This window comes from Schistocerca serialis, chromosome 7 (genome assembly GCF_023864345.2).
Source record: "Schistocerca serialis cubense isolate TAMUIC-IGC-003099 chromosome 7, iqSchSeri2.2, whole genome shotgun sequence".
Classification (NCBI taxonomy): Eukaryota; Metazoa; Arthropoda; class Insecta; order Orthoptera; family Acrididae; genus Schistocerca; species Schistocerca serialis.
The window spans coordinates 210,439,931-210,453,989 of NC_064644.1; the positions used below are offsets into that span (position 1 = coordinate 210,439,931).

The window sequence follows — 14,059 nt, forward strand, 5'->3', positions numbered from 1 at the left end:
CACGTTTGTGTTATTTATATTTTGATGTTGATTGTGTTTTGATGGACATATATGCTGTTGAAGAGTCTGAAGGATAGTGAATATTTAATTGTATAAAGTAAGGGTAAATGTGACTTAACAATTCTGTGTTCAACAAAGAGAGTACCTGAAATAGTTTTTAAGCTATCAGTGAATGCCACTTCATAATAAATGAGTGAGAATAAGGAATGTAGGTAAAGGATAATAGTTGTAAAACTGACCAAAAGAATGAAAGAACATATGTGAGGCTGGTGCTCTGTTTGAACATGATTTTCCATTAAATAAAGTTTACCTTCACACTACCAGTTAGTGTGGAATCTATTGTGGCTTACAGTAAGTGTGAATGCATTATTTGGTAACATGTATTCTTGTAAAAATCTTCTCCCTTACCTAACGATCCGTGTCGTTAATGCACACAAACCTTATGAAAGACAGGTGATAATTTCCTTGATGTACTTACCCCATGACAACTCTAAGTGCAATTACATTTGCACAAATTCTAAAACCGAGGGAGGAGCGATGTTATGCGACCATTTTTGTCAAAACTGACATGTACCACAATCAAACTCCATTAAATTTATAAAACCAGCAAACCCAAATTAATTTTTAGCTAGAAATGAGAGTACTAGTATGGTTAGAGTTACCAACAATGATTTCCATATCTAATTACGAAGTTTCCAAAGTAATTTCTTATTCTGGAGTATTGCTTAAATGCTTAGTTAAAAATCCCACTGGCTGCATATTGAGCAGAGGCTAGATGAACAAAGGAGAGCGAGTCGGTGTCTGGCCATTAGAGTGGCTGCAATCCCCTTCAACAGACAACCACAACGACGGGGAAAGGAGAAGTTTTGAAGTCTACATCTAGGTGTAATAAAGCCACTCTTTTAGTGATCACTGTTTCATTCAGTAGATTGCTAACTCCTTATTTTACCACTTTGCGAGATACAGCACCCTTCTTTTTCACACACTAAAGCGACCCCTTTTTAATAAAATAAATTCATTAAGTTGTCCATTGCATGATAATAAGGCTTAAATTTACGTGATTCTATGAGCAGCAATCTGCTTATCGGTAAAGTCATCCACAACAGATTTTTCTGACATCCACATGTGTACGTCGATGACTCTTCCGCAATGTCACACAAGAGTCGTTTTCATCATTTAATTATTAATTTCGTTCTCGGATGTTACTAACGTAGAAGAAGTTCACTATTTTCATCGGAAACTGCATAACTCAGTTTTCATCATTGTTCTTTACGAACCCCCGATGACCATTTTTCTCGTCCGTAAACATTCCTTCAGTATACGAATCTACTATAGAATCCTATAAACTAGTATTGTTGCAGAAGTTTCTGTAGTGTTATCAGATTAGAATTTTATGTGTCAGTGGATTTGTACACCTTCTCTATATACCTGGTTGTTGATTTGTCTTTACGAAGACTTAACTGTCTTGCAGAATTTTCTTTGTTGTATTTATCCACTGTTATTTTGAATGCCTCCTTCTGAGGCGAAAAAGAAATAGAAAGAAGAACTTCGTGTTCCATTTCTCAATTGTCTGATTGCTCAAATTGGCCCTCCTAGCTCTTTCGAAACCGTAACATTGCAAGGTAACATCTTTGCTTCGCTTCGTCGACGTATCTCCCTGTACACAAATACAAGCACATATCTGCATACACATAAAAATGGATGTAAAGGAAAAGAAAAAGAATAATACCTAACTTCACGTCTGTAGTACAAAAATAAATAATTTCCTTTTCTGTTCATCGGCTTAGAGACGTGAGCAGTTGCATGACGTGTTAAGTGTTTGATTTTTTATTCCCAGATCGAGTGCGCAAATTTGATGAGTTGGCCGCAAAGCTCGGGCCAATCTTCCGAGCGTGGGTTGGACCATACCCAGTGGTAATGATCCAAAAACCGGAACACATGGAGGTAAGTAAATATGTTTCTTCCGTTGCACCGAAACAGAACAACTCGCTACAGCGATTGTGTACAATACCCACAATGAAATATTATACGATTAATTAAGAAATCTATCCCGTAGTTCGTTTCGCATTTAATTTCTATTAAATTCAGAAATAACGTAAAGTGAAACACTTCTTGATATATAAGTGATTTCCCTCTTCTAGTACAGCAACTTAACTTCCATCCTCAGTGAGTGTCTTGTCGTGACATCTCCCTGTTAGTGATCATTCACTGTGAGGGCGCGTCCACCGTAATCATAATACACAAAGCCGTCATTCCCGTAAATTAGTTGGCAGGTTAAAGACATTGGGTACCTAAAACAAACTTCTTTCTGTCTTCGTTGGCGATAGGATGTGTTGAGACATACTATTCGCATTTCGGGCAGTGTGGATTCAAATCATCGCCCAGCTATTGACAGATTTTCCGCGATTTTCGTGTGAGTTACTGAATGTGAATGTTTGGATCATTTCCAAACAGGCCATAATATTTCTCTTCCCCACACTTTCTCCAAGCAAACCTATTTTCTCAACAGTGATGAGAGGCTAGTCATCTTCTGCACTGTTTTTACTCCCATGACTCGTTCACACTCATTACTCACGCCTTCATAACGCGAGAGGAATGCACAGCACTTGTGAGTATGGTGGTCAGCGTGTGGACAGTATTTCGGCTGTTGACACCAAGTTCACGAATACTGTTCCTCACACACATGTTGCCACGTATATCTGCCACTGATGCAGAGTCAAAATACCAATTTGAACTTCGTGTGCATGAAAAATCTTTTTATTGGAAGATTTTTTCTGCCAGTTCAATGTGTCACAAACTGTCACTTTCAAACCGTGTTTGTCATCTACTGGAAAAGACACTTAACTGTGTCAGAATTACAAAACAAATCTAAATTAAATCTAACTTGTCACAAGTTCTGTAAATCACCAGTTTATTTGAAACCGAGTGTTTTAAATTTCTAGTAATAGTAAAGGAAAAAGCGTTCGCAAGAAAATAAGCCTGGAATCGCATAGGGTGGAGATGAATTCCGACGTACCTGCCTACCTATCTACCTACCTACCTAGCTACATAACGACCTACATATCTCTCTACATACATAAGTTCATACATACATAACTGCATGGATAAAAAAGGTACCTTGCAATTACACAATTCGTAGTTTAACAGCGTAATGAATATATTTTGTCATGCAATACAGCAAATTTCAGAATTACTAAAAATAGTAAGATATTTATAGATTGAACATATATTCATGGCGGTGTAAAAAATCCATGAGACAAACCACCTACAAATGATGGAATAGGAAGTTCACACACAATCAGCCTAAAATTTTATCTTTTTATGTTGTTGATCAGAGCAAACATACGGAAGAAGAAACGGAAAAATCAGGGACCAAAGGGATGAACATCAGTTTGACTAAACGAAATGTAAACATATCAGATAATCAATTTTGACCTAATACTTGTCAATAAAAACGCATATCCCGTATGGAATTTGTCAAACTAGAAGGCGGATACTTGAAATGAAACTTTGAAAAATCTTATCTGAGCTATAAGTAGACATACAAATAAGTAACAATATCAGTAGAAGGCAAATGGGAGTATATAATGCGGCAAATGAAGAAAGACGGGCTGCTATAGTCGTAAAGCAAGGGAAAAAAGATAAATTTTGGACGAGAATAAGCTGTTGAAGGAAGTGGGCTAGCTACAAAGCACTGAATTTATATGAATAGTAAATGAAACATAAACAAAGATGATTAAGCGTGGCTTCGCTTAGTGAGAAATCGAGTCCAAACCTCTGTTACCTCTTCCATTTGATTTCTCTGTGGTTTCCTGGATGGAAATCTATGGGACAGATAACGCCAAAATAGTTCCTTTGAACAGCCCATAGCGAGAACTTTCACATACTACATCCATTCTCGTGAAACACTTCCGCCATCAAAACAGCATAATTACAGAACCTCTGAATGCACTAAAAGCAGGTAAGTAGAGGTGACAACGGCCACGAACACGGAACGTAACTTTTCAAATGTTCGTTTAGAACACGGTATCGAAAGAAATTGAACCATAATAAAAGAAAATTTGGAGAAAATGATTCTGGACGGAATCGAAATGTGGTTGACGCATCGTTCGGGATTTTACTGCCGACAAGCACTAAATTGCAACACCTTGAAGACGGCTTGCAAACACGCCAACTGGCATGAGATTTATTACATACATGGATAAACAACCCCGCGAAGTAGGAAGGGATAACGCCATGCGCATTCTGATCATAAAGACAGATGACGCAATCGTCCTAAGAGACACCCCTGTATGTGTTTGCGAAGATGAAGAAGATCCTAACCGTATATTCTTACAATGTCCTCAAAACACGTGTCGCATCGTCCTTGCAAGTAATCTACGGGAGCTTGAGCATCAGTTCCCAAGCAGTTTCCAAACCTTGTTAACATCCAATGATAGTGCAATGTATAAAATACTATATGAGTCCGTCAATAGAGCCAACATCAAGTTACAGCTCCCTGAGCGGCTAATCTAAAGCTCTTGCTAATTTGAATGCCAGGGGAAGACCAGAGCATAGTCAACTGAATATATTCTCAAGTGCTACTCAGAAGGATGCGGAACGTTGAGCATGTAAGTGTGTCACTATGTTCCTCCTATGTGTATGTGCATGAATACTCGTGCAACAATACGCGTGGCTGCAGTACCCAAACCTGACTACTGTACAGTGTCCTCATATTCTGTCTAGATGGTGCTTACAGACCTGCACAAATATTGAACTCACAGCTTTTGAAACAATTTGTACAAGACATACATAAGAACATTTTATTTTTAATTTAGATACGTAGCTATTATTGTGGATTGAATTTGGAAAATGTAAACCAATGCTGATTTATCATTTCGAATTGTGTTCACGGTAGAAATGCCATAGCATACTACCTCTGTGTATCCAGCGTCATATTTTCATCCTGTTTACTCGTCTCACTATACAGAGGTTGTAAAACTTATTTTATATCTTAATCTGTCCTTTGTTAAGCCTTTGTAATTTCGTACCAGCGCGCGATGTATGTTCACCATTGTCAAAACAAACTGTGGTCTAACATTTCCAGTGTTGAGATGACTGTATGGGCACGCTCCGGAAGCCAATAAATTAAAAAAGAAAAAAAAGGGTTGTGCAGCGGGTTTCTTTTACAGAAATCGCACTGGATGTTTTCGAACCCAGCCACTGCTTGAGTTTTGAATAGAAATCATCAGCGATGTTAATCGAAAGTGTCCGGCATAAGAAGTCACCCTCGTTCTGCCTTCGGGCTTGTCAGAGAGGGTGGAGGAGCAGACAGAGGCTCACGACACGTTCTTGGGGAGAGAAACTTCTTTAACGTCTCTGCCCATTAAGTTGAAATTAAATTATTATGAGTGAATGCTATCTAGTTACATGAACGGAAACTTTTGGGAGAAAGAAGTCTCCTCCCCAATATTTTTAACACAAATATCCCTTATTCCTACGTATAAATTTAATTCCTGTTTGCATTCTCAAGACTATAAAACAAAATGACTAGGCAGTTACAGTTCATCAATATATTCTGTCTGCCTCTCGACATCGAAGTCAGCACCTAGAATAAAATTCCTGTGGCTCTGCAGAATTCCGGCGATAGTCGACTCTAAAAATTCTTAAAACAGTCAGAGGCACAATCGCAATCCGTTGGGAAGCCGTCTTGGGTGCTATGACGTACTCACTCTGCAGCGTGGCAATCAGTGTCCAAGCTCCAAGCTGTGTATTAGTAGTAGTAGTAGTAGTAGAAGTAGAAGTAGCTAGCTTTATTCATCTGTAGATCTCTTTCTACAAGTATATAGGACATGTCAAAGTATTTATAAGTTTAGAGCAATATCAAATAAGCTAATTCGTATACACATATATCTACAGTCTTCTAGTTAGAGACAATCATTAGATTTACTCCTGGAATAAAACACTTTTTTTAACAAATAAATTATAAAATAATTTAATACTACACTGTTCACTCATATCTCACTGTCAGTCACTGCACACACTATACACACATTATTTCATAACACTTCACTCAGTCACTCAACACAAACACACAAACACACACACATACACACACACACAGACACACACACACACACACACACACACACACACACACACACACACACACACACACACACTGGTGATTTCTGCACAATTTTCTGTACCGCAACTTCCCATTTGCTATCCTGAAAAACTGATTCAGCATCCCTCCATTATGACTGAGATGTTGAGCTCGGAAAGAAGAAGAGGTGTTAGTATTGTGCTATGCATAGCTTGGAGGTAAGTATTTCTAGAAAGGAAAAAAGAAGGAAAAAAACATAAAGTGAAGGTGTTATGTGGAATGTTGGATGTTTTATAATCCTTATTATTATTATTTATTTGTATAACATTTTTTTATCAAACCCCTACTCCGTTTTATCTAAGTAATCTTTCAATGTATAAAATGTATTGCATAACAGGTACTTTTCAGCTGCCTTTTTAAATAAGTGTATTTTTGCAATTTCTTTAATCTCTTTTGGTAATTTATTGTACGGTTTTATTCCTTGGTATAAAATGCTGTTTTGAGTTCTATGTTTATTTTTCTTGGTAAATGTAAGTCGAATCTATCTCTTGTTGCATGTCACGGACAGAGCTGCTTGTGCAGTAATTACCAATTATATTTTTGATGTGTACGACTGACTGGTAAATGTATTCACATGGAGCAGTTAAAATCCCCACTGTTTTGAACAGATTTCGATAAAAGCCCAGAAATTAATCTCTCAAAATAGAATACAAACAACCGTGGTGCAGGCTTTACTGATTTGCCTGGATACGAAGTTTCCGGCGATTTACAACATACCAAATAATGTTCTTGAGCCACAGACAAGGAAGAAGTTGAAATAACCAAAGAATTCAACGAACCTTTTCCATTCATGAAATTATATTGTTCCGTGAATGATCTTCATAGCTGCATTTCAGGATACATACTCCTATTGTATGAGATGAAATGTTATTATAATTAATCAAATTACATTCTCTTTTCGAAATTGCAGCTTCCAACAATGCTGCTAATTACAGTTCAGCTGCGATCATACACTCAAATTCCTCTCCGCAATTGCTAAATCAGAAGTAAGTAAGTCCATAGTACACGTAATATTCCACATTATATCCACAGAGTTTTTATATCACGAGGCAGAGATAATCTTTCTCTCTCTCTCTCTCTCTCTCTCTCTCTCTCTCTTTCTCTCTCTCTCTCTCTCTCTCTCTCTCTCTCGCAGTCGCAGTGGATCTTTGATGCATATACATTACTTACGCAGTTATGCACAAGCATTTGCGTTAAAGGACAATAAGTGACAAATAACGGGTAATACAACACTTCCTATTAAAGCCGCAAGAATCAGTAATGATCAATTACATGAGGATACGTAAGGCAATGGAAACCACTGCATTAAAGTCACCACAGCTGTGTGTATGAGACATGTGGCCCGTCCTTAAATAAATGTGTCATAATGACCATTCCATTGACTAAAGATTCCGGATTAGTCTCCCATTCGGATTTCCGGAACGGGACAGCCAAAGAGGAGGTGACTATGAAAAAATATGGCATAACCAACGACGGCATAACGCTGTACTTGTCGGAGCATGAAATGTCGAACGTTTGAACGCAGTAAGAAAGCAAGAAAATCTGAATAGTGAAACACAAAGGCTCAGTCTAGATACAATGCGGGTCAGTGAAGTGAAATGAAACGAAGATAATGACTTCTGGCCAGATGAATATAGGGTAACATCAACACCAGCAGAAAATGGTATAACTGGAGTAGGATTCGTTATGAATAGGAAGATATGGCAGAGAGTGCGTTACTGTGAATAGTTCAATGATAGGGTTGTTCTTATCAGAATCGACAGCAAACCAACACCGACAACGATAGTTCAGGTATACCTGCCGATGTCGCAGGCTGAATATGAAGAGACAGAGAAAGTATATGAGGATACTGAAAGGATAATATAGTATGTAAAGTCAGATGAAAATCTAATAGTCATGGGGGATTGGATTGCAGTTATAGGGGAAGGAGTAGTTCTAGTATACATGGAAACATCGAAAGCGTCAGATGAATAGAAAACGCATTAGAGGATACTGAACGGGTAATTCAATATCTAAAGCAAGATGAAAGTCTAATGAGGGATTGGAATGCCGTTGTAGGGGAAGGAATAAAGGAAAAAGTTACAGAAGAATACGGGCTTGACAGTAGGAATGGGAGAGGAGAAAGACTAAATAAGTTCCACAATAAATTTTAGATGGTAATAGCGAATACTCTGTTCAAGAATTACAAGAGGAGAAGTTATGCTTGTAAAATACCAGGAGACACTAGAAGGTTCCAGGTGGATTACACTGTGGTCAGAGAGAGATTCCGAAATCAAATATTGAACTGCTAGGCGTAAATCAGGGTCTCAATTTAGTAATGATGTATAGTATACTGAAGCTTTAGAGAATCAGTCGAAAAAGTCAGTGTCGATGGAACAGAGATGCTGAAATGCTGAGGAATGACGGGACGCCTTTGAAATTCATGTGGATACTGTGTTAGGGAAATCCAGAGTGCACTCTGAAAAGGAATGGACATCTATAAAACGCGGAATCACAGACGCTGGACGAACGGAAGTAGGTGTAAGGAAGGTAAGCCTTGGTTAACAGATGATTTAGTAAAAGAAAGATGTAGAAAAACGTTCCGGGAAAGACAGGAACAAATCAGTATAAATCTCTTAGGAATGAAATGAATAAGAAGAGCATTAAAGTTAATGCGAAATGGCTGCAGGAAAGATGAGAAGAAATCAAAAGAGAAATCATCGTCGGGACTAAGTCAGTCAAAACAGGCCTCGAAGAATTTAAAAGCAAAGGTGGTATCATTGAAAGTGCAATGGGAATTACACTGTTAAATGCAGAGGAGAGAGCGGATAGGTGTAAAGGGTACATCGGAGGCTTCTATGAGGGGGAGGACGTGTCTGTTGTGACAGATAAAGAAGCAGGAGTCGATGGAGAAGAGATAGGGGGGCCAGTATCAGAATCTGAATTTGGAAGAGTTTTGGACGGCGTAAGTTCAATTAAGGCAGAAGGGATAGATAACATTCCATCGGAATTGCTAAAGTGACAACCGAATGTCTATTCAAGATGTAGTTAGAAGATATTGGACTGCCGACATACCATCAGACTTTCGGAAGAAAATCATCCACACAATTCTGAAGAAAAGAAGTACAGATAGCGCGAGAACTATCGCACAGTCAGCTTAACAGCTCACGCATCCAAGTTGTTGACAAGAATAATGTACAGAAGAATGGAAAAGAAAACTGAGTATCTGTTATGTGATCAGTTTGGCTTTGGGTTTTAGGAAATATAAAAGCACCAGAGAGGCAGTTCTGAAGTTACGCTTGATGATGGAAGAACAATGAAGACACGCTCACAGCATTCATCGACCTAGAAAGAACATTCGACAATGTAAAATGGGGAAAGGTGTTCGAAATAATGAGAAAAATAGGTGTAAATTATAGGGAAGGCCGGGTAATATTCGATATGTGCAAGAAACAATAGGCCTGGAACATTAAGAACGAGATGCGCGGATTACAAATGTGTGAGACAGGGATGCAATCTTTCGCTCCTACTGTTCAAACCATATATCAAAGAAGAAATCGCAGAAATAAAATAAAGGACAAAGAGTGGGATTAAAATTCTGGTTGAAAGGATATCAATAATAAGCTTTGCTGATGACATCGCTGCCCTCAGTGAATGTGTTGAAGGGTTTCAGGTTTTGTTGGATGGTTCAAAATGGTTCAAATGGCTCTGAGCACTATGGGACTTAACTGCTGAGGTCATCAGTCCCCTAGAACTTAGAACTACTTAAACCTAACCAACCTAAGGACATCACACACGTCCATGCCCGAGGCAGGATTCGAACCTGCGACCGTAGCGGCCACGCGGTTCCAAACTGAAGCGCTTAGAACCGCACGGCCACACCGGCGTTGGATGGAGTGAACAGTCTAATGAGAAATGGATTGAGAGCAACCGCAAAAAAAAAAAAAAAAAAAAAAATGCAATGTGATGTAGCAGAAATGGGAGTAACGAGAAACTTAACAACAGAATTGATAATTGTTGTGTTTTCAGAAGAGCCAACACCGTGTTACGAATGGAGGCCGAAATGCACGCGTTTTAGCTCACGCAGGCTGGCGTGAGGAGGGAAGAACTATACTGACGTGGGTCTGGATCACGACAAGGAATGAGAATTCAGAAAGCGGACGTAATTAGTTTGATACTTAACTTTAATCCATTAATGATGAACGTCGCTCTTGACGGTATATGATTCACAATATTAACTGTTCAGAATACATTCTAGTAACTGAATATGGCGCCTTGCTATGTCGTAGCCAATGACGTAGCTGAAGGCTATGCTAAACTGTCGTCTCTGCAAATGAGAGCGTAAGTAGACAGTGAACCATCGCTAGCAAAGTCGGATGTACAAATGGGGTGAGTGCTAGGGAGTCTCTCTAGACCTTCCGTGTGGCGGCGCTCGGTCTGCAATCACTGATAGTGGCGACACGCGGGTCCGACGTATACTAACGGACCGCTGCCGATTTAAAGGCTACCACCTAGCAAGTGTGGTGTCTGGCGGTGCCACCACAATAATCACGAAGCAGACGAGGTTAGAAGATTTTCCTACCTTGGAAGCAAAATTACCCTTGACGGTCGAAGTAAGTAAGATATAAGAAGTAGATTAGACAACTTTCCTGGCCAACGGGAGTCAACTGGCATCAAACATGGGACATAATTTGAGGGAGGAATTTCTGAGAATGTACGTTTGGAGGATCGCACTGTATGGTTGTGAAACATGGACTCTGAGAAAACCGGAACAGAGGCATTGGAGCTGTGGTGATACAGCCGATTGTTGAAAATTACGTGGGCTTAAAGGTCAGGAATGAGGAGATTCTCCGCAGAATCGGTAAAGGGAGTAACGTATGGAAAGCACTGGCAAGAAGAAGGTTTAGGATTATAGGAGAGTTTTAAGGGATCCGGGAATAACCACCACGGTACCAGAAGAAAATATCGAGGGTAAAAACTGTAAGAGAAGACAGAAACTGGAATACTTCCAACAAATAATTGAGGATATAGAGTCCAAATGCTACACTGAGATGAACAAGTTAGCCACGGGGGAGGAACTTATGGCGAGCTGAATCGAACCAGTCAGAAGACAGACGACTAAAAAAAAAAAAAGTTTACGAACGTGTGCCAGGTTCACACCCTAGCGAAACTGTGGTTAATTGTTCTGTGATACTGCAGCTAGCGTTGGTCGGAACCACACAATGGTCATGTGAGTATGGATTGGATGGATTCATAAGGGCCATACTCAAAGCCAAGCAGAATCTCAACAGACCCGCGACATTAGCCTTCGAGAAGACAGACAAATCGTACTCCCAGCTGTTAAGGACCAAACAGCCACGTCACGTTCTTTGGGTCAGGAATTGGGACTGTCTGCAGCAAGACAAGTATCTGAAAGGACAGTGTGACGACGGCTGGAACACCACGGACTGTCCGACCGTTGTTGGGACCTCCGTTGACGGCGCTGAAGAGAAAGGTGCGCTGACAGCGGTGTGCCCAATGGCTAGAACGTACCCAGGAGTGGTGCCACTTCGCCGCTTTAGGCTTTGAATACAGCACAGTGAACGGTGTACCCGTGTTTGGGGAGTACACTGAGAAAACGAAAGACATGGGATAGCAATGTGCACGTATACAGATCCCGATAGTATCACGTAAGCAAGGTATGAAAGGGCGGTGCATTGCCGGAGTCGACATTTGTGCTCAAGTGATTCAAATGAAATGGTTTCCGACATTATTATGGCCGAACGACAGAAATTAACAAAGCGAAGTGGTAGTTGGAGCCAGATACATGGGAAATTCCATACCGTAAATCGTTAGGCAATTCAGTATTGCGAGATCCACCGTATCGAGAGTGTTCCGAAACTATCAGATTTCAAGCATCACCTCTCACCACAGGCAGGACTGTGGTCCATGTCCTTCACTTAACGACTGAGAGCAGCGGCGTTTGCGTAGAATTGTCAATGCTAATAGACAAGCATCACGGCTTTAAATAACCGCAGAAATCAATGTGGGACGAACGACGAACATACCCGTTATAACAGTGCGGCGAAATCTGGCGTTAATGGGCTATGGAAGCAGAAGACCGACGCGAGTGCCTTTGCCAACAGCACGACACCGCCTACGCGCCGCGCCTGGCTCGTGACATTGATTGGACCCTACACGACTGTAAAACCGATCTGGTCAAATGAGTCCCGATTCCAGGTCGTAAGAGCTGATGGTTAATGTACGAGAGTGGCTCAGACCCCGCGAATCCAAGGACCCAAGTTGTCAACAAGGCACTGTGCAAGCTGGCGGTGGCTCCGCAATTGAGGGGGCTGTCTTTACATGGAATTTACTGGAATTGACGTTTCTCTGCTTCGAGACCATTTTGCAGCCATTCATGGACTTCATGTTCCTGTTACGACTTCTGCACCACTTGTTAGCAGCAAACACAGTGGCTGCGCCAAAGACTGACATGGCGTGGAGTTTTACAGTTATTTATTGAACTTTCTTTACTATATCTCCCTCGTCGTCACTGCCCAGCCCTGATGATCCCTCCGCCTGGCTGCTGCTGTGTAGATTCTCCGACAATGCGCGCAACGCGCGCCGCTGATCGCACTCGCGAGCCTCAGGCAATGTGTCAACGCGACGTCCCTTCGTTCGGCTGAAACAAGGAGCAGCCAAATATTTGGGACAAGCGAGAATGTATGTGCCATTTAACCCTAGATTACTAAACTCTCGTAAAATTTACAGTTGCAGGTGGTACCAATTCGCGATTCCCGCCAATCTGGTATTGTGTGTAAAATTGGACATTTTTTACTTATTTTAAAAATGACACACCATTAACGACCGTATTATTATAGTTTACTAGTGCATAAACTATAAATTACGAGTTCCTTTCAATAAGATAAGGAGCAGTAAATTTTGCAATGGATCAGTAACTATGTAACATTTTTGCGCTTTAGTGTTCTAGGATTTAGCTGCGCTCTTTGATTTCTGGCGAACCACACGCTCATAAATCGCTACATATTTGGGTATATTTGTGAGGTGAAGGAATATAAATGTCGTTATTGGTTGTTCACTCACATTAATTTCATCCTTCATGAAATGGAAGAAACCAATTACTGAGAGAGCTCGCTGTTATATGTAAACAACAGCGAGCATTCCACTTTGTATTTCCGTTACAGTATTTCCGTTACAGGAATACGAAAGCCCCAGAGTTTGTTACGAATGTGAAGATGAAAAAAGGAAAAGATCAGATACGAACTTACGAATATCTGTTCCGCAACTGGAATCTTCCAACCACAGAGCAACAGCGATGGCTGATAACTTTTGTCTTTATTACTGCTCATGTTACAGCCAAAGAAACATGAACTGGCCTTATAAGAAATCGTACCTCCAGTGAAATGTTTGTGATAAATCTTCATTAGACCTTTGCGTCGAAATGCCATACTGACATAACACGCAAGGTACCTCCAAACACGATGAACCCCGACCTCTCGTAAGCAGCAAGCAAGGAACATCACGTCACCTGGATGCCAAATACATGCTGAAGTACTTGAGAAGCAAACTATTTTATACTACGGGCATCTGCAGCTGTTGAAAGGCATGATGTTAGGAAGAATTCCGCGAACAGCTGGTAAAATTGTTGTTTTTTAAAATACACCCGGTTTCGTGGCCTAAAGCCGCATCATCAGGCGCAACAACGTTAAAATATCAGAGGCATACCCATCGCCCCTAGTCAAAATTTACTATTCAGTGGATATTGTCAATACTTTGACGAGTGGTAGGAGACAAAGACGTGCACCATTCTTTAAAATTTGCCTGCATTGGTGTCACAGCAGGGCAACTCGGTGCTAGGTAGAGTAAAAGCGGCCAGAAAGTACGAGAAACAGGGACAATTTTACCAGGTGTTGCGGAGTTCTTCCTAACGGGTTT

General features: G+C 40.5%; 1 protein-coding gene across 1 annotated transcript in view; it reads left to right on the forward strand.

Moving 5' to 3' along the window:
• LOC126412814 (cytochrome P450 4C1-like) overlaps nt 1–14,059 on the forward strand; it is an 85,931-nt gene that overhangs the window by 15,196 nt on the left and 56,676 nt on the right. Inside the window, exon 2 of the mRNA XM_050082604.1 lies at nt 1,838–1,944. Coding sequence (XP_049938561.1) covers nt 1,838–1,944 — 107 coding nt within the window. The remainder of the gene's footprint in view (nt 1–1,837; nt 1,945–14,059) is intronic.